General features: G+C 36.2%; 1 protein-coding gene and 1 pseudogene across 7 annotated transcripts in view; both read right to left on the bottom strand.

Annotated features, from left to right (window-relative positions):
• Positions 1-816: 816 nt before the first annotated feature.
• On the bottom strand, positions 817-1,565 carry LOC148694432 (putative acyl-coenzyme A oxidase 3.2, peroxisomal; annotated as a pseudogene). The gene is made up of 2 exons (XR_015966428.1): positions 1,071-1,565; positions 817-952 (listed from the first exon to the last, which is right to left on the bottom strand). The product of XR_015966428.1 is annotated as a putative acyl-coenzyme A oxidase 3.2, peroxisomal (transcript).
• An 8,261-nt stretch (positions 1,566-9,826) lies between these two features.
• LOC137739550 (uncharacterized) overlaps positions 9,827-20,558 on the bottom strand; it is a 49,719-nt gene continuing 38,987 nt past the window's right edge. For 2 of the 6 annotated variants that reach the window (XM_088699786.1, XM_088699785.1), the window contains exons 2-20: positions 19,859-20,380; positions 19,641-19,715; positions 19,356-19,506; positions 18,589-18,657; positions 17,798-17,970; positions 17,184-17,321; positions 16,613-16,738; positions 16,062-16,160; positions 15,250-15,370; positions 14,992-15,055; positions 14,443-14,497; positions 14,239-14,363; positions 13,800-13,873; positions 12,289-12,338; positions 11,843-11,929; positions 11,327-11,377; positions 11,148-11,231; positions 10,859-10,909; positions 9,827-10,318 (exon numbers count right to left, since the gene is read on the bottom strand). In XM_088699786.1, the coding sequence (XP_088555912.1) occupies positions 10,235-10,318; positions 10,859-10,909; positions 11,148-11,231; positions 11,327-11,377; positions 11,843-11,929; positions 12,289-12,338; positions 13,800-13,873; positions 14,239-14,363; positions 14,443-14,497; positions 14,992-15,055; positions 15,250-15,370; positions 16,062-16,160; positions 16,613-16,738; positions 17,184-17,321; positions 17,798-17,970; positions 18,589-18,657; positions 19,356-19,506; positions 19,641-19,715; positions 19,859-20,200 (2,019 nt within the window). In that variant the 5' untranslated portion in view covers positions 20,201-20,380 and the 3' untranslated portion in view covers positions 9,827-10,234. The remainder of the gene's footprint in view (positions 10,319-10,858; positions 10,910-11,147; positions 11,232-11,326; positions 11,378-11,842; positions 11,930-12,288; positions 12,339-13,799; positions 13,874-14,238; positions 14,364-14,442; positions 14,498-14,991; positions 15,056-15,249; positions 15,371-16,061; positions 16,161-16,612; positions 16,739-17,183; positions 17,322-17,797; positions 17,971-18,588; positions 18,658-19,355; positions 19,507-19,640; positions 19,716-19,858; positions 20,381-20,558) is intronic. The other 4 variants (XM_088699787.1, XM_088699789.1, XM_088699790.1 and 1 more) reach the window with 4 other exon arrangements.

Below are 20,558 nucleotides of genomic sequence, written 5' to 3'. Positions count from 1 at the left end.
TGTCTAAAGCTAACAAAAAAGAACAAATAAGACACATCCCTTAAATTAAGGGAATTGACAAGACAAATAAGACAAATTGAGGAAATTGACAACAAGAGACACATCCCTTGAATTAAGGGAATTGACAACACTATCTATCACCCTAAAATCCTTTGTACGGTGAACATGCGACCTAACCTAACCCTAGTTGCCATTCACCTAACCTAACCCTAGTTGCCATTCTTTCTTCCAATAAAAACTAAAAACATGATTACCATATTCGACCATTATCAACACCATTTAAGCCAATTTTGTGACCACAATCGGCAATACGAACTCCTGGACAAACATTACCATTTTCATCCCTGATATGGGCTATAAGAGCATAGACACCTTGGTTGTTCCCGGAAATACTGAGTTGTGAAAAGACTATTGAGTGTGTGGCATGCTGAACATCACCAAGAAAAGTAATATATCAGTGTACAGACAGCCGATGGAGGAACCTTATTGGGAATTTGTAGTAATATGAAATATAACTGAGGCAAGAATTATAAAACGCGCAGCGCTACGCTTTTAAGGTGATCCTTACATTATCTTATCCAAGAAAAAAAATGAAAAAGATTATCCTTACATTAGCTGCTGCTCCAATCCAATAATTCTGAGCTGATTCACAAGGAGTACTAATAACAAATTCTCCAGTATTCGAATCATAAGTGGTGACTGTTTCAATCCCTCGAACCTATAAACATAATTCCAAAAGCAAAAAGTGAAAACTTAGCAAAAAATAAGGCAAACAACCATCTGCAGACATGAGAATGCAGACCAAATGATTGAAGTTGAACAACCTCAGCATACATTACTACCGTGGCCCAACTCAGACATTGCAAAGCAACCCATGATGGCATAATTCTCAGTGTCCCTCAGCCACTTGTCGTGATGGCGCTTTGTGCCGAAAACTTGGATGGCACCGCCCCTGCAATTCATCAACAAACCGAAAACTTGGAAATCAATGAACTCCATCCTTAACATTCCACACTTAAATTTGAAATAAAAAACAATGCCATGAAATTCAATTCATTAATTGATCATACCACAAAAACAAATGTGCACCAAGCTTGACAGCAAGGGAATGATCATAAATCACGATAACCTCGAACAACGCAAACTTTCACAACTCGGCATCAACCCCTTTATCCGTAAGCCAGTCTTTGATAACTCCACGATCCAGCAAGTAGGCAATTCGCTTCATGGTCATCTGCCGCTGCTGCTCCATGCTTTGGTTGTAGTCCGGCGAGACAAATAACTGGCCGCCGGCCTCTCCGGGATTAAAGAGCTTGCTCTGCTTTATAAGGCCAAAAAGCCAGTCCCGGTCCTCGAGATTGTGGGCGTCGAGGAACTTGCGCATCTCCTTGGTGTCGAATTCGAAGGTCTCGGAGAGCTCGGGCGGAAAAAAATCGAGGCAGGGGTTGGGGGAAAGAGGGAGAGAGCTCGGTGAGGGTTGGTTGAGGTGGTTCGAGAGAACTTGGGTTCGCCATGTGACGCGATCCATCGCCATACGCGGAGGAGGAATTTCAGAGGAGCGAGAGAGAGAGAGAGAGAGATAGAAAGAGAGAGAGAGAGAGAGAGAGGTGGTTGCATGACTTTTCACTGCTATATGAACATATGAGCAATGCTGGAGCACTTGCGTTCTCAACTGTCACACGCTTGTTGTGATGGGGACACCTGGCACTGGGCCTTCTCACTTTCCAATTTCCAATTTTCCCCTGCGACTACCACCACCACCACCGTCGCCTGACTCTTCACTATTTATAGAACGATGAACAAGAGTAGGAGAAAGTAGACTGCATGCATGCCTATTTTTATCTTTTCAAAAAATTGGTTACGTGTCTCTCTTTGCTCTACGAACACGGAATATATATGTGGATGCAAATTTTCGTCTTCCTTTAATTGACGAATTTGCACTTGCAAAATAATAACACTTAAGATTAAGGTAAAAAACTTTACGCACCCACGATGAATGAGGGGCTTTGGCCGAAGACAAAGTTAGAATTCTGAAAAAAATGTGTTTAGAAGTTTGCGGGTAGCAAAAGCCTTCTGAATTTTGGAGATAAAATGGGTATTTATAGGAGAAAATGAGAAAGTGGCCGGCCCTATGTGGTATTTTTGGTGGGAATATTCCAAGATATTTGTGTAAATATCTTGGAGTAATTAGGTAAATATCCTAAATAAATGGAATTAGAATTACTTACTTGAAAGAGATCTTCTCTGATTAGGGATGTATTTATGATAAGAGTAAGGGATTATTCTATTGTAAATACCCTTGACTTTTCCCACGGACAGAGGTGCCTTGAGCAGTTGATCTTGGCCTGCTCTACCTCAGCTGCGCGTGATGAATGAGACTGCTCCTTGCTCATTTAATAAGGGTAGTATTGTCTTTCTTGGGAAATAATCCACGTGTCAGCTCTATAATTTTTGAAATTATTTTTTGCTCCACAATATATATAAGAGTTTTTATCACAAATGGTCCCTGAAATTGACCCTTACCATCAAGATGGTCCCAAAAATTGACCCTTACCATCAAGATGGTCCTTGAAATTGAAAATCAATCAATGTAGTCCCTGAAAATAGGTGTCGCAAATCAATGTGGTCATTCCGTCATAATTATGTTAAAAATTTCGTTAAGTGCTAATGTGGCACATAAAAGGCCCCGCAAGATTTACGGGTTTTTATCACAAGTGGTCCCTGAAATTGATCCACATCATCAAGATGGTCCCTAAAATTGTTCCACACCATCAAGATGGTCCAAAATTGATGAATGAAATCCTTGAAAATAGGTGTCGCAAATCAATATGATCATTTCACCACAATTCTGTAAAAAAAAAAATGTTATATGCTAGTGTGGACATAATAATTAATTAAAAAAGTTGTTTAAATACCTTTTTGCCCAATGAATTTTTTCTTCTTATAATAGCGCCTATTCCGAAGAGAGATCCCTTTCATAAATTCTCAAAGGCACAAGACTTAACCAAGGCCTAAGAGGGGGTTTGGAAATAGTTTTTAACCAACAATAGATGCACCTCTGTTATATTCTCATTATGCAAACCTCGCTGTTTTTTGAGTCATTAGACCACCAGGGAAGCGCTGAACAAGCTTTTCAAGATAAGGTTGTGAGGATGTTGATCACCTAAATGTTAACAGTGATCTCCCAGAAGTCATTGCCAATCGGCCAAGCTACCACCACAGGTGATCTTGATCCAGGTTCAATTTGGTGAAGTGTGTCGAAGTGTGTAAAGATTGGTGTATTGAGATTTTTTTTTTAGAGAATAAACAGCAAATGAGGTAGATGAATGTGGACCGAGATCGGAGGTGATTGCAAGATTGGTTTTTTAGATTGACAACTTTTTATTAACAATTAAATTATTAAATCTATTTGTAATTTTTTAATTTAATTAGACTTGTGTGACTCATTTATGTGTCACATCAGCATATAACAAAATTTTTGACAGAATTGTGACGGAAGAACTACATTAATTTGGGACACTTATTTGCGGGACTACATTGATCGATTTTCAATTGCAAGGACCATTTTGATGTCGCGCGTCAATTTCAGGGACCATTTGTGAGAAAAAAAAAAAGACTTATGAGACCCATTTATGAGCCATATCAACACTTAACCGAATTTTTAACAGAATTGTGACAGAATGACCACATTGATTTGCAACACCTATTTTTAGGGACTACATTGATTGATTTTCAATTTTAGGGACCATCGTGATGGTGAAGGTTAATTTTAGGGACCATTTGTGATGAAAGCCTTGTAATATATATATATATATATATATATATATATATATATATATATATATATATATATGTTTTGCTCACTGTTGTTGTTAACTTGTGTAGTGTCCTGATAGGCTACTTTTATTTTGGATCTCTATTCTTTTTTTTTTTTTTTTTTTTTCTGAGAATTAATCTAGAGAGATCATCTATTTGAATCACATTTTGTAAATTACATGATATAATGGTTGATGATTAAATACTTTGCATGGTTTCTTTAGCATTTTCCTTTTAGGAATACCTTATTTTTGAATTCCCATTAGGAGTGGACGTTGTTTGATTTGATTTGATTTGACATAAAAATATAAATGAACTACTTAGCATTCAACAGTTTCATTTAGTTCAACTTTAATCAATGCCATCATTGAAATCGAACTGTTGTAGAACTATTAGCAAACAAGTTCATGGAGCAACTCCACAAGTGTAAACCAAAGAAGAATTAGTTTTGACAAAGTTCTTAGTCATGATCATGAACCAAACAAATTATTTTTAATCAGTTTAGTTAGGTCGATTTAAGCATATTCAACACTTCAGTACATCTCAAAACTTTCATCAAGTCAACTAAGACTAAATTTCAATTAAGTAAGATCTCATTCTAGCAAACGATTTATTAGTTATAATATCACATAAAAAACAAGTAACAAATTTTCTGATTTGTTTATAATCATGGAAACTTATAATATGTTGACACGTATAAAAAAAATATAATTAATAATTAAAAATATATAGTACGTTCAATTTTATTTTAGTCGTTTCAAAAGTATCAAAATCAAACCAAACTAAAACAAATCAGTTTCATTCGATTTTTAAATTGTTTTGATTTTTTTTTATCAAAACTAAACCAAATTGACCAAAAAGGATTCAAATTTGTCCGTTTGATATCCACCCTTAAGGCCATCTCCATCGAAAGGGCAAATATAAACCCGTCCAAAATTATAGCTCCGCAAAAAATTATTTTTAAATGAATAGTGTCAGACCATACTAATATACCATCTCCGACCAAAGGGGTTATGTTTAGCCTCCTCAATAATTTATTAGTTTTAAGTTTATATTTTTAATTTATTGGTTAACTTAATTAACCAACCTTTAGATGTTTTCAAATCTAGTTATTAAATTTGAATCAATTATTGCAACTGGGGAGTTGTGCCAAAAAAAGGGGCTAAGAGGGTGGCTACATTTGGCCAACTTGATGCCCATTTGGCCAAATAATGGTCTGGTGAGTTCCATTGGATTATAACCCAACCATCGGTTAGACATGATTTTAAGGCAATTCAGGCCATTTTTTTTTTTTTTTTTTTACTTTTGGACCATTAACTCTTTCCATTGGAAATGGCCTAAATCTCATAGACAACAACATTATGAAATGTTGAGCTGTATAGTATAAGCATTGTTGCACTATTTCTCCAAGTCACCGACCTTTGCAATTATTTATGGAGTAGGATTTTTGCCTCCCTAAATTCCTCTTTCCTTTTCTCCCCTTATATTTGTATGATCACGATCAAATTATGTCGACATCTTGTGTTGACTTCTTTATAGAGAGAAAACGAGAAAAGTGAGATATATGTGGAGGTGAGGAGAGGGAATTTGGAGGAGAGAGAATCCTACTCCATTATTTATTAAGGAGTAACTTTTGCACACATTTTCTCTTTCTCCACACTCCTCCTAATTGTGTCCCTTAACTCTCATGTGATTTGTTTAGAGTATCTCCAAAGGAGATACATAGGTTTGACAAAAAAAAAAAAAAAAAAAAAACAGACACAAGAAAGTTCCAAACAGACACAAAAGTTAAAAATGGCAATCCAACCGAGCCTTCAATTTTTTACGTGGTGTTGAGCCAATTGAAGACAAAGCCTTTTGGTGCCAAATTTATTTAATGATTTTTTAATAGATGTAGTGCAATATATAACAAATAGGGTAAATTACACAAACTACCTCAACTATTGGTTGAACCATAATCTCATACCTTATATTTTGTAAATTACAACGTCGTACTTCATTTTACGAATTTGTTGCAATGTCAGCCCTTCGTCAGTTTTTCTATTAATTTCTCTGATAAATGCTGATGTGGCTTGAGGCAGGGCCCACTCCCTAACCCAACTAGATTAATAATTAATTAAATATAAAAAAATAAAAATTAAATCATTTAAATAATAATTAAAAATTATAGGACCCACCTCTACAAACCCATCATTCTTCCTTAGTCCACCTGATGACAGCCATCTCTAAGCACCCCCTACAAATCATTTAAATATTAATTAAAAATTATAGGCCTCACCGCCTACCTCCACCTCAACCTCCTTCTCCACTCATTCAACTTCCCTTTCCTCCGTTGCTATCCTCCTTTTCTTTCCACCTTCACCTTTCTCTTCTGGAAGAAGCACAACTCCAAGAACTCTCCCTACCACCAAAGATAGTGGGTTTATGTGATTTTCTTAGTAGCCAAATAGAATTCAAGGCAAAATTGGGAAGTGGATTTTAATCCAGGAAGCAAATTGAGGGAACATCTCGGACTAAATCGGCGACGTCAGAAAATTGAATTGATCCACGGTGATGGTGGCGACGACTTGGGGGACAACATTGATGTCATGGTAAAAGCCAAGGATAGAGGCCTTGCCTAATGAAATCCCGTGGTACAGCACATTGAACCTGGACTCGCCGTACTTGATCACGACCTTGTTGGGGTTAGCGACTGTAACAACTCGTCCCTAATTTTACAATTTTTTTTAATTAAAAATAGTGAATTGATGAAAATGCCTTAGAGACGAAATTGTTGACTTTTGTTGGCCGTCGTTTCGTGATACATATGAGCTATTATTTTATTGTATTCTCGAAGTAATTGACGGTACGAACACATAGATGCAAGCGGAATCGAATTCAGCGTTACGACAAAGATTTTATGAAATTATGAAGGTAAGGGGTAATCTAGTAAATTGACTATTTTGGATAGATTGTCCTTCATTATTTTATTAATTTCTGTTGAGATTTTTGTGAGCTAATGGGCCCATGCCCATTCCTCCCATGTCTCCATTTCTCTGAATCACCACTCATTTTCTGCCACCTCACCCTACTCATTTCTCTTTCAAACTTTCCCTTATCTCTTTTCCCTTTTGGCTCTCTATCTCTCTCTCTCTCTCACTCCGTCCGTGAGTCTTCTTCCCATCTTGACGCACGTCAAGATTAAGCTCAACAACCAACACCTCGCCACTCTTTATCTGGTGAACCACCCAGACCACCATTACTTCCCTTAACGTGCTCAGGATGCCAAGTTGATGGTTCAAACTGCACAGTAGCCATTGCCACTATTCATGATTTTTCCTCCGATTTCTCGTCGTTTCCAACAAAGGTGAGTCTTAGAACTCCCTCAATCTTTCTCATCTCGCTATCTAAGTCTAATTTTTAGCTTAGATGTGCGTGTTGGTGCATAAAATACCTCAGGGACCCTTTCTTAGTTTTCCGTGAGAATCCGACGGCTTTCGAGCTGTTTTCCGGCCAACTTCGACCACGACAAGACCAAATTCGGCCTTCTTCTTCGCTGGGTCCAGCGAGTACAACCTGCGAGCCCAAACAAATCAACCCGACGCGATACAATAAAAATAAAAAATAAAAAATAAAAAAAAACAAGAAAAAGCCCAAGGAAAACCCGGTTCCAAACCAACCCAAACCCGAATCCGACCCGAATTCGGCCCGGACCCATTTAGGAATCTCTAGTTAACTTTAACAAAATATTCCGTTTGAGGATGAAATATTACGTTAAAGTTAACTGTTGATCGTTAGTTGACTTTTGTTGATTGAAATTTTCTCGGAAACCCTTCTACGCTAATTTCGATGTCCCAAGTCTGCTTTTGACATTCATTGAATGAAATTCCAAAGTTTTAATGTAGTTGACAGGGGGGAGGTTCGGTTGACTTTTTACAAAAAAAATTGCTTGGGACCCTTCTTAGTGTAATTGGACGCCTTGATTCCAAATTCGCACTCCGTTTTCCCAAATTTAATCGTTTTAGTTGAGTTTTACTAATGGATCGCAATATTATGCTTAGGTGTGATTACTATTGGGGACTTCGGCTTTCTTAGTTCGAACGGTTGCGACCTTGCAAGTATCTGTATAGTATATATATTTGTTTAGTTTCCACATACATATTTAATAATGAAGTTTCTACGTGATTGCCATAATTAAATTAACGTTTATAAAAAAGGTCGTAATGTTGAGAATTATGAAATTATTCTAAACCCTACGGGAGGCACATGTATGCATGCGATTATAGGATGCCTTAATTATATTTGCGGCCATGAATGGTGTTATGTTGACTAGAATTATCGATTTACCATTACATGATTATAATTATGTTATTCGCTTATCATATGCTGCAATGGTGTTAGTACTCGTTCAAGCCAGGGTCAATCTTCTTGTGTATGTTCACATCGCATCGTACGCTCACTTCGATGAACACCTGTTAGTGTATGTTCGTTTATTCGAGATATTGTGATTACCGAATGTTATGTGTTTATTTACGAAATATTATTAAGTATTGCATTCTCGATGATATTACTATTATGGTAAGTATTTTCATACTATACGTGGTATGCTATGTTTGGAAACTACACGTATTTTACCATGAGAGGTTACTATGTTTTCAAAAAGGTTTTACAAAGCTTCATTTTTTTAGGTCCACTCACCCTTATTTTTCGCCCTTCCAGGTTTTAGTAGCAGAGCTTTCGTGTTGACGAGGATTCTTGGAAAATGTTGGTATAGGAGAGTACCTTCGGTGGTATAATTCTTATCCTACTGTTACTATACTTTACTCATGCTCTGACATCACGTGTGAATTGAGCTTCAATCCCTCACACTTGCGGACTCTTGCATTTAGGCACTTTTAGGTTTTAATCTATTTTCATTTTCCACCTCACTACACTTTATGGTTTCTTCACCTTCTGATTGTTGGCCAACATAGCTTGATTCTGAGTCCAGGTGGATATTCTGGGTCAGGGTGTGTCAGCGGCTAAAAAGAGCATGTGAATGCTGAGGGAGGAAGAGGTAGGGTTTTGGTTGGGGTGGGATTGGGTCACCGACTTGCTAGAGATTGAATGACGGCTTATTCGGCTTGACGTGAGGATGATGACGAGGAAGACGGTGAGGACAAGGAGTTCTAGGAAAGAGAAGAATAAGAAGAGGTAGCAACATCAACCCTTGAAGGAAGCGGAGTATGACGACGTTGTTGGGTAGTAATGGTGGTGGTTATTGCTGTTATGGGGTTTTGAGGAAGAGGGCGGCGGCGGGACGCAGACGTATTGGGGAAGAAGGGTGGATTGGCCATCATCCTTTAAAAGATTCCTACTCTTTTTTTAATAAAAATATTTGAAAGATTTCATTTCTAAATTTTAAATTTTATTATTTAATACTTATATAATTTTTTAATCCAATTGGTTTAGGGAGTATGCTCCACTTCAAGTCACGTTAACATTTAATAGAACAATTGACAGAAAATTTGACAGAGGTCTGACATTACAACAAATTCGTAAGATGAGGTATGACATTGTAGTTTTTAAAACACAAGGTATGAGATTATAGTTCAACCCATAGTTGAGGTAGTTTTGTGTAATTTACCCAAATAAATGTTGTTGGGTGTTTCAAGTATTTGATTGGTTGTCTCAACAATTAGACCCCACAAAGAGATAAACAAAAATAAATGATAGATTGACATTATTATTTAACATATTAGATGGAGCAAAGAATTGTACAAAATGTCAAACTACCACATAAGCCATCAAATATCATTTTGATGTTTAATATTTGACATCTTTGAAGATGCTCTTATTCTAAGTATGAGATCAAAAAAGTAGTGGAAATTCGTTTTCTTTTTATTTTGTTGGAGCACTAACATTAAACACTAGATTATGAAAAAGTTCAATTATACCTACAAAGTTGTAAAATATACGAATTCCAAATTATGCTCCGAAAGTTCCAAGATAACTCTAATGTCAAAATTTCCGAAACATTTGAATCGAGAAATTCAAATGAAATCCGAAGTTTTTCATAATCAAAATTAAAAACCTTATTCCCGATCCGAAATCATCCCTCTACTTGTCTCCATAAGATACATATTTTACAACCAAAATCTGGTATCATATTGTTAAATCCAACACTTGCTTCATTTGTGTGCGTTTAAGTTTACATACAAATGACAAGAGGCAAGAATCAAGAATTTCCGACTTCCTTTATTTTTTTTCTTCTCACCAAATACAACATCAAGTTTCTTTGCTCAGATCTGTTAAAGAATAAATCTTCCGCGACGCATACAATTTCACCAAAATTGCCGTGTACTGGTTGAACGAGAGTACATATATGTTATGAGTACTACTGTGGATACATTCAAGTAGTATACCTAACGACGTTACAGAACTGCAGAGAAGGCGGGATTCATTCCTTTTGCCTTTTACTCATGCTTTTACGCTTGTTTACGTCCAGATATTTCTTCCTTAACCGTATTGTCTTTGGTGTAACCTGCACATATGAAAGCATCGCGGGATTATTATCACCTGAGCAACTTTTACATAAAACGAGCAACTTTTCCTTCTTTAGTTAATGGCGTAAATACAAGAAGTTATAAAACGAGATTTATTCTGTTCGTTCATTTCTAATTCTTTTTTCTGGAATTAGTAAGTACATAAGAATTTTCTAAACTAATTCGGCAACACCACTATCACAGATTCACAGGATACTAAAGCATCAATTTTATATAAAACGAGCAACTTTTTTCCTTTTTGATAGATTTATGACGTAGTTTGAGAAGTTAGAAAATGTGATTATTCTGTTCGTTCAGTTTTTATTTTCCTGGAATAAGTTAGTAAATACAAATTTTCTCTAACTAATTCAGCAACTAACGTCTCTATTTACTTTGAAATATTGGAATACAAGTAGGAATCATGAACTACATTTTGTTAAGGACGAACCTCAGTTAATAATTTCTGTGGCAATATACGGAAACTGTTCACTATTAGGTATTAATCGCAAATGGAAGGATAAAGTTAAAATCAGACTTACCTCAATCAGTTCATCAGAGGCTACATACCCTATTGCTTCTTCAAGAGTCATCTGCATCCCAATGCTTTCAGATGTTAGCAATCACTTAACAGATAAAAATGATCTAGCAGTAACATTTACAGCAATGAATTTGCTATTATTTTCCGATTTCTCCTCAAAATAGGAAGATCGTTGTCCATAATCCATATCTTTATAATATGGCTACAAAATAATCCTGATTAAAGTACAGCGGCTATATGATGCATGCTGTGAAACAAGAATAAAGAGGAAGAAATTGGTTGATACATACAAGGCGGGGAGGAGATAGTTTCACATTCTCATCCTTGCTAGCAGCACGTATATTTGTAAGTTCCTTATTTCTAACTGGGTTGACCTGCACAGTCAAGGTCAGTCAGCTAAATATCACACACTTTTCGATAACCTAAACATAACACAACATCTAACATGAAAAGCATAAAATGTACTCACATCTAGATCTGTGTCCCTCGAGTGCTCGCCAACAATCATGCCATCATATGTCTGTATTAATGAACAAAACGGAAACAAGTTTAATATCAAACGAAACCAGGTCTAGCAAGTTCCTTCTACTAGTCACATATTTTTCACCTGTTATTGTGGTTTGAAATCAATTTTTATCCTGGGCCATTCTATATCAGTTAATTTGCCCAAAAAATTACAGAAAGACCAATGTTCTAGTCCATAATTTCTCACTCTCTTTATAATCTATAAATGAAGAACAGCACCACACTCATTTTTTTCTTCTTTATGCTGTCGGAACACGACCATGCTCATTTCTTGGTTAAAACCAAGGATCTAAAGTATTCCAACCTTAAAAGATGTTTTTTCGGCAGAGAGGCAATGGTTAAAAGCAACAAACTGATATCTTATAAATAAGCATCCTCGAGTCAATATGAATTAGTTTTATCAAATTTTGGGAAAGGAAAAAGACAAGCAGCGACATGAACTGATCATATGTGTACCAACCTCCATCCCAGGAGTGACAAAAAGAGTTCCGCGAGGTTCTAAACTCACTAAGGCATACGCTGTGATTGTACCATAGCCCATTGACACCTATAGAATTAAATACAAAGAGACATTAATTGTCATCCAACACATACAACTTTGATATAAAAAACCAGGTGTAACATATAGAAGATTTAATAAGATGTGTTAGAAGCAGAATTACATCACCTTTTGTTTTCAATGAGGGACATAGTGCTTACAAAATTTTATTTTTATTTTTTCACAAGCCATAACAATCAGCCAACTTTAGATCAAAATATAAAAATAAAAGCAGTTTTTCAGAGACATCTCTAATGGTTAAGATGTTAAATAGATCTCCTTAAGAAAATCGCAGTTTGATCAAAAAAGGAATTTTAACAATATGAAAATGGAGTACATTATATATCTAACGGCAAGTACACACATACCAACACTCCTTTCCTGACATCACCAAGAGGACCTCGATATTTCTCATATTCTGCATAACAGATAACATGCATGAGAATATTAAAATCAAACGAAACTTCAATCAAGCAACAACAAAGCTAAACAACGTAAAAACATTTATACCCGATACCCGAAATAAAATAAAATAAAAAGTTTACTTCTAACAAGAGGTTGTAATAATTCTTATTGATTTTCATTCAGAACAAGCTAGTGGTCCACTATGAAGGTTAGAATACTTTTTGTAACAAAAACAAAAAAAAAAAAACAAAAAAAAAAACAACTTGTAGTACTTTTTTGCGCTTGCAATCAAAATAAGAACCGCAGCATGCATTCCAAAGTAACAAAGCAAGTTTAACAGAATAAACATTGTGGTTAAAGTGTCATACTCTGTATCCAAACTTATATCATGAATCAAGATTAAGACGAGCTACATTGCATATTATAACAAAACAATTTTAAAGATCTAGAGATAAATGAAAAACTGAAAGTTGATTCACTTTGTTTTAAAACTGCTTTTACAAGGTAATATTACAATATTTACGCTTTAGACAACTTGCATCTATCCAGACTTTTCTGTTAAACATTTCAAGAACATTCCTTATAGTGTGACTTGTCTTGCTTGGAGAGGAGTTCTGTAGCCAGGGCTCTCTGAGTTAGCGTTCTCTCTGTTTGTTGAGTTTTTAATTTTTTTTTGGGGTTTTGAGTTTCTTCTGTTGTTTTAGGTGTTTCAAGGACTATGTGGCCATGCTTCTTGTAATTCCTTTTGTTCTCTTGATAAAACTTGTTTAGACACACACACACACACACATATAGGGAAATTTGCACAAACTGGACTATTAGGGGTGTGCACATCAACCACCCAACTAAAAATCTTGCCACCACCCAGATTCAACTTCTAGAGTGACAATTTCTGCAAGAAATTTCATCAAAACTCATCGTGTATTGGGCACGTGAGCACTTTTTCTTCTCACCACTCCAAGACCCCTAGACAAGTTGGGATAAGAACTCTGTTGACTACAGCCTGTCTTCGAGGAAAGGAAGATATGCCCCAAAAGATATAGTCAACTGAACTCTTATCCTAAGTAATCTAGGTCTTTAAGTGGATTAAATACCCTTGAAAAAGGACTCACCTGTTTTGCAGATACGCTTTGACTAATTTTTTAAGGAAACTAATGTACGTGGTACATTTACACTAAAACAAGAGTCTGGGTGGTAAACTGGCAAGATTTTTAGTTAGGGTGGCATTTGTGCACCCTAATATATGCATATAGGCACAAATATCTGGACACACAATAAAAACCTTGCAACTAGAAAATGTCAAATGGAGGATTTCGAGTCTTAGGGTCACATCACGTCCGGGCCCAATTTAGGTGATGAACAATCAGGAGAAGGTTTAACTCCCTAGAAATCACCCAAGTACATGACAGATTCACAGGACCAAAAAGGCAAAGGAATGGAGAAGTAGGAATAGCAAGATGGGGGAAAATCATACTTAAGAAAGCACGATGCATAAATCCAGTTCCACGTGTGTCACTGCTAAATACGCTTCTGTAACCAACCAGGCCCCTGAAGAATACAACAGAAAGGATCAATTCAATTCTTCAAAAGTAATGTCGTATTGATTGCCAAAAACCTGCCATCAATATGGGGCCCAATTTAAAATGGAAAACGGTAAATGATAAATTAATTGATCACACGCTTTGAAATGGTTAAAGATTATGCAATTCAACATTGGTTGTGCAATGGTAAGTAGTTACCATGAAACCAAATGAGTAAGATGATAAGATGTTGTTTTTTTTTTTTTTTTTTTTCCTTGATAACAAAATCAATATGCTAAAATATATAAATGCTACAGTAACAATGATTGCTTATAGAGCAAAATAACAAAATGAGGAAGAAAAGAAGAATTGACATTGAGAGGGCAACAGAACCTTGATGGACATGTCAAAGACAATCTAGTCCGGTCGGCGCTTCCTGGAACAGGACCCATATCGATAACCTCAGCACGCCTATTAGATAAGGCTTGCATTACTAACCCCACATGCTCTTCATTTACCTGAAAATAAAAGCCAGTGCATATGAGTCTCATTTGTTGAAAGAAAAGAGTAGCAAAATTTTACATCTGAAAGTCTTACCTCGATAGTAACTTCTTCAATTGGCTCAAGTTTTTGACCATTCTCTGTTTTGTACCTGATTCAGTGAAAGCAAAATTGCATCAGTTGTTTAGATAAGTTATTCAACAATAAAAAAGATAAACAAATAATCATACAATAAATAGCCGTGTGTGCATATACATATACTAATATGTGAGCACATGCCACATACAGATACACACACCATAGCCGTAAATATACCAAAATAAACAGAACATAGGAGCTGTAACTGAATAATCGCTGATTCCCTTTTTCAAAGATATCATGTAAAGTAGAATTAGGGTATTATACATTTATTGCGAAGCATATGATACAACATTATGCCTATCAATATCTCACAAAGAAAGTACTTCAGATTTTGGTGCAAATATTTTGTTGGTTTACCAATCTAATTGAGTATCTTTATGTTTTCAGAACCTTAATATCTCCATAGTATGGATACTTTTTCCTTAAAGAAAAAATTATTGGAATGGGGAATTCCATGTATACAGAAAAAATGCATTGCAATAAAGCAACAAAAGGGTGCCTCACATGACTTTGGGTGGTGAGACAGACAGTTCAAAGCCTTCCCGCCTCATATTCTCAATTAAAATACCTGTTTTCACAATATGAAAACTACATTAACAATATGTTTAAACTTAATTTGCAATGAAATGTAGAGAAGCAAGCGGGAAAGAACCTTGTTAACATAAGCTAAACTCTGTCTATTTTTTATTAATAATTGACATAGTGTCTCTTGGAATTAAACAATGAAAAGGGAAAATAACTGCAAATTTAAGAGGAACAAACCCAGTTGAAGTTCTCCCCTCCCCTGAACTTCAAATGATTCTGATAAGCCTGGGAGAACATTAATGGCAAGATTTGTTTCCGATTCAGCTGATAGTCGATCACCAATTTTACCTCCGGTGAGCTACAGATATAACACATCAGTCTGTCAGATTATGTAGAGTGGTCCATAAGTCCACCCATTCTAAAGATGCAGTCATCAGCTTTCTTACATTTAAGTAGAAAGGAAATACATAGGGAGGTAAGGCCATGTTAAGACTTCAAATAAGACACAGCATGAACAGTAACCCCAAAAACATTTGTCGAGAACATGCCCACAGGTTGGTGGACAAAAATAGAATTTTGAACATTACCTGAGAGGACAGAGTACCCCTAGCAGGAGTTATTAACTTATTATTATGCATGTTTAATGAATTCATTACTTAAAACTTAGAAGTTGCTGGACATCAGCCATATTCCTACCATGTTCATGTCCTATATATTTTCCATTGAACATGTAAATCAACCCTACTTTAACGTCAAATTTAGGAAAAAAAAAACATAGATGATAAGAATGAATTGCAACACAAACTGTCAAATCTCTAATCTTCCTATATACACTTGGTCTGTATATTTTCCCTGTAAGTTTATCCGACCAAGTACAGATTTTCTATTCATAAATCAATGATTTCAAACCAAAAGTGAGAGTATAGGTGCATAAGTTTATCAGTATAACACTAAAACAGCTAAATGAAATACAGTCATCAATGATAAAATGTAGTTTAAATAGAACATGTGTAACAACTGTTTGCAAACAGGAAAAAATCATCACTTACATGGGTACCATCACGACCAGCTAAGGGAGAGTCATTGACACCAAAAGTCATGGAAATAGTTGGGGGATCCAACTCAACGGTGGGCAATGCAGTCATAATCTATCAGAAGCAACCATACGTCAGTTTTGCATGGAATGTACAACCATGACATATTATAAAAAGATACAAAGTTTCTTCAAAAGAAAAAAGGATTAAAAATTGAAAACCCTGGAGTGATGCTAAAACTACCACTGCCAAAAAAGAATTACAGACCATAATGTTTTCCATCTTCTTGAGACAAAAGTAGCTAAAGTCATCGAAGCAATTAATTTTAAAGACAAAACACAATTGATGTAGGCTAGCAACAACAAAGGGAGCTCAGAAAACTTAGTGAGGACCCCAGTACCAAGCCTTCTCAAGGTAAGACTAGGAACAGAAGTACAATGGATACAGGAAAATATACAATGAAGCTATTATTCATATTTGCTAAAATAAAATAGGAGAAAATAAAATGAAAAGTAATTGTGAACGAACAAAAACTAAAGTCTAAAACCAAGATTGCATCAATATACCTCAACGCTTGCAACTGTATGGCCAATAGATGGGCTTGCTAACCCAGCCATTGACACTATGTCACCAGCTCCAGCACAATCAATTACGACCATATGTGTTCCCTTCTTTTTCATCAGCTTCACAACCTGCAGGAAAAAAAAAGGGTTATCTAGTACATTACTAACAGAAACTTAGTATTGTAAGATTTTAATATTTCATTTGAAGTTGAGCTTTGAATACTGTAAAAAGCCACAGCACTTTGAGTACAAATATCAAACTTTTCATTGTTCTTTGAGAGACGGTGATGCTTGAGAGGTTGTTTTTCATATCAGATTCTTAGTCAGAGAAAATAAAGCTAGAAGCCTCAATAATCTAATTAACCAATTTCAAACTGATGGCTTTTGAGGGCAATAGTAGTTCATTCTAAGAATTATTAAGGAAGCCATTTCAGATAAGTCATGGTGAACGCTATAAGAGCTTTAACCCAACATGGGTAAAATCTCACGGTCATAAAGAATCAAACATTGTCCACTGCAAAAGAAATTCACTTTTAAGTTTTAACAACCATGAGGCAAATATAAAACCACAAACCTTCCCTTCTTCAATTTTCTCAACTCCAGAATCTTTGTGACGAAGCCCATGAACTCTGTCACCAATGCGAATGCTGCCAGAAGAAACTCGTCCGGTCAATATTCGTCCAAGGTAGAAGTCTCGTTCCATCATAGAAACCTTACATAAACATCAATATATGCTATTTTAATTTTTCCAGTACTATGAAAAATAAAAATGAACGAGAGGAAAATACAAAAGTTAGTCATTTATCCATTAAGTTGTAACAGAAACAATAATATTATTGCTTGGCCAGTTTGTTTTACCAGGTCAAAAAAGATGACACAGGTTTTACAGCCACAGAATTAAAGATTTCTACAAATGAAAGTATGCCAAAACAGTTCACAAACGTTTTACCGCATTTGACACGAAACAAAAAGATGCAGTGCATAGTGAACAAAAATATAGGAAAGTAAGAAAACAGCCTTCATTTAGAACCTTTTTAATTCTCTACAATACAAACAACAGCCTCTATTGAAATGATATGTGCATATGCAAATCTCAAGTGAAAGAACTTCATAAATAATATTGACTCAACCTGCATATTTCCAGCTTAAAGGGGAAGAGGAGAGCACACAGGGGATAAGTATACAAACCAGCATTTGGAAAGGTGCCTCAAGATTGGCCGTTGGTGGAGGAACATGACTTATAATGGCATCAAGCAGTCGTGACATATTTCTTGCATCAGCAGGAGGATCTTTGGTGAAAGTGGTGGAAGCCCATCCTTCTTTAGCAGAAGCATACAGCACAGGAAAATCTAGCTGCTCCTCTAATTCAAAAATAGGAATATGTTTAATTAGTTTTTCATCCGACCAATACGAAGTTATGAAAGTGAAAACTAAATTTATAACATAACACAAAACCAAATGGCAATGGGCGGAGAAGCTCAGCATTTTGTATACTGTGATGCAAGGCTTCACATATCAGATGTGAGATTTTTGTATTCTCAACATGCCTTCTTATTTGTGGTAGGATTGAGACAAACATGTAGATAAATTATATCGGGTAACAAAGAACATGTGTGGTCAAATTGTGTTGAACATATGAATGCATTGCCCACTTTCATATGATGTTAAAATTAGAGCATCCAACTCAAGATCAATTGGCTAGGTGCTGTGGCCCAGGATATTATGTATTGTAGTGCAAGCCTTGAAATGCCCAAAGTAATATTTTAAAATCTCAACATTCCCACTAACATATGGCCTGACATATGGATGAATTTCTTGTTTCCAACCCTGTCAAAGTTCGAGTATCCAACCAAAACCAATTGGCAATGAGTGGAGAGACCAATATATTAGCTTGAAATTCACGATAAGGGATTTTCTAGTCTAAAAAATAAACCACAGCAAACGTGGGTGTAACCATGTTGATTCTTGTATATCCACACCTGTAGCACCAAGATTCGCAAAAAGATCAAACACCAAACTCTCAACTTCATTACACATCTCCTCAGAAACTGCATAAGCACAAGAATTAATAACATAAGCACTAATCCAAGTAACGGAAAATACAGCACAATAAATTTTGATGTACGAGATGGAAACTGTTTTCTTTTTTGGAAATGAAATGACAACTATGTGATAGAAATTATGGCAAGAGGAATGTGAAACAATAAAAGGGAACAGGATGCCAAATAAAACGAGACAAGCCAGACTTTCAGACACTAGAGAGAACATTATGCACAAACAGAATGCCTTCAAGGAAGCAACCAAAAATCTTCATCACACAACTCTTCTTTTCTTAGAGAGTTTACATGTGTTTGCTTGTGCCTTGCATTCATATATCGTAAATAAAACACCAGTTCTATGAGTGGGATTTCGGTTGGACGAACCCTGCCAACTCAAACACAACCCAATTTTTGGATAACTCCACTACTTGGAAAAAGATAGTTACTAAGTTTAACAAATAGAGAAGTTAATAAGCTAAACAAATAGAGATGTCAATCTTTAACCCAAATCAAGAGTTTAAAGGATTATGATGTCTTCAGCTGTCCAATCCAAGCAGTGAAGGAACCCAAATACCCTATAAACAAAGAACTCCTAAACCATCCAGATTGCTAATGTCCCCCGTTAATCAACAATCCCGTTCTATAATTATTCGTGCAATATAGGTTCAACTTTTCAAATTAAAGATGCACCAAGCACGAATAAGTACCTGCAGGACGATCTACTTTGTTTAGAAGAAGAATGGGGCGCAGCCCATATTTTAAGGCTTTAGCAAGTACGAACTTGGTCTGTGCAAGTGGACCTTCCCCAGCATCAACAACTAAAATTGCGCCCTCAACCATACCAACAACCCGCTCAACCTACGAAGCGATCAACAAAAAAAGTAGCACAAGAGCAATGAAAATGAGCAATCAACATGCATAAACATATATAATTTGCATCCATTGAGGGACAACACAGAAACATTGATCATTGGTTTCAAAAACGAGCTTACTTCACCACCGAAATCGGCATGTCCAGGCGTATCAACCATGTTTAACTCATTCTCCTTCCATGGAATTGACGTGACCTGCAAATCATTTTAAGGTAATTGATGTAACCACAATCAAAGACAACCAAAGTAAACAAAAGCATTTCGATTTCTTTAAAATTTCAGATTCCTATTTGCATAGCAATATAGGATTACACTCGAACACAAAGTCAGTCACTGACCTTGGAGGCGATGGTAATTCCGCGCTCGCGCTCGAGGCTGATGGAGTCCATGGCTCGTTCGTGGGGGATGTCGGCGCCGCACTGGCGGAGCAGGCGGTCCATGAGCGTCGTCTTGCCGTGGTCCACATGGGCTATTACCGCCACGTTGCGGAGTCGGCTCGGATCCAGGACGGTGTTCGGGGAAGTACTAGCATTGGAGGCCGCAGTGGCTGCCGAGAAGGCGCGTGCGAGTGGAGATGCGCGTGGGGTTAATGGGTAGGGTTTGAGAGTGGGGGACGCAAAGGAGGAAGAGAAAGAGTTGCGCGTGGAGGACCAGATAGAGCGAAGCAACGGCCCCGCCATTTCTAACACCGAGAGAGAAATGGTAGAGTAGTTCCCGTACAATTGCCTGGGTTTAAGGTTTAAGGTTTAACGTTGTTTCTGATCGATAGGGTTTAAGACTTTCACCCGAACACAGAAAATCTAACTTCCACTTTTCTCACATTTGCACCCCATGAAGTTTTCAAATTGTATTAATTTACACTTTTTTTTTCTTCTTTTAACGTCATCTTCCTTTAAATTGAAAATAACATTTACACGAAGATGTCAAATTAAAATGTTAAATTCATTTATATAGTCGATGTGGCTAAATATATTTTGTAAACAATAATGTAAGGGAAATTATTTATTTAAATAGTATTTTGTAAATTATATAATGTGG

Source organism: Pyrus communis, chromosome 9 (genome assembly GCF_041283825.1).
Source record: "Pyrus communis isolate YQ-2024b chromosome 9, ASM4128382v1, whole genome shotgun sequence".
In the NCBI taxonomy this organism is placed as follows: Eukaryota; Viridiplantae; Streptophyta; class Magnoliopsida; order Rosales; family Rosaceae; genus Pyrus; species Pyrus communis.
Note: the sequence above shows the minus strand (reverse complement) of the source record. Positions and strands in the feature narration are given on the sequence as shown.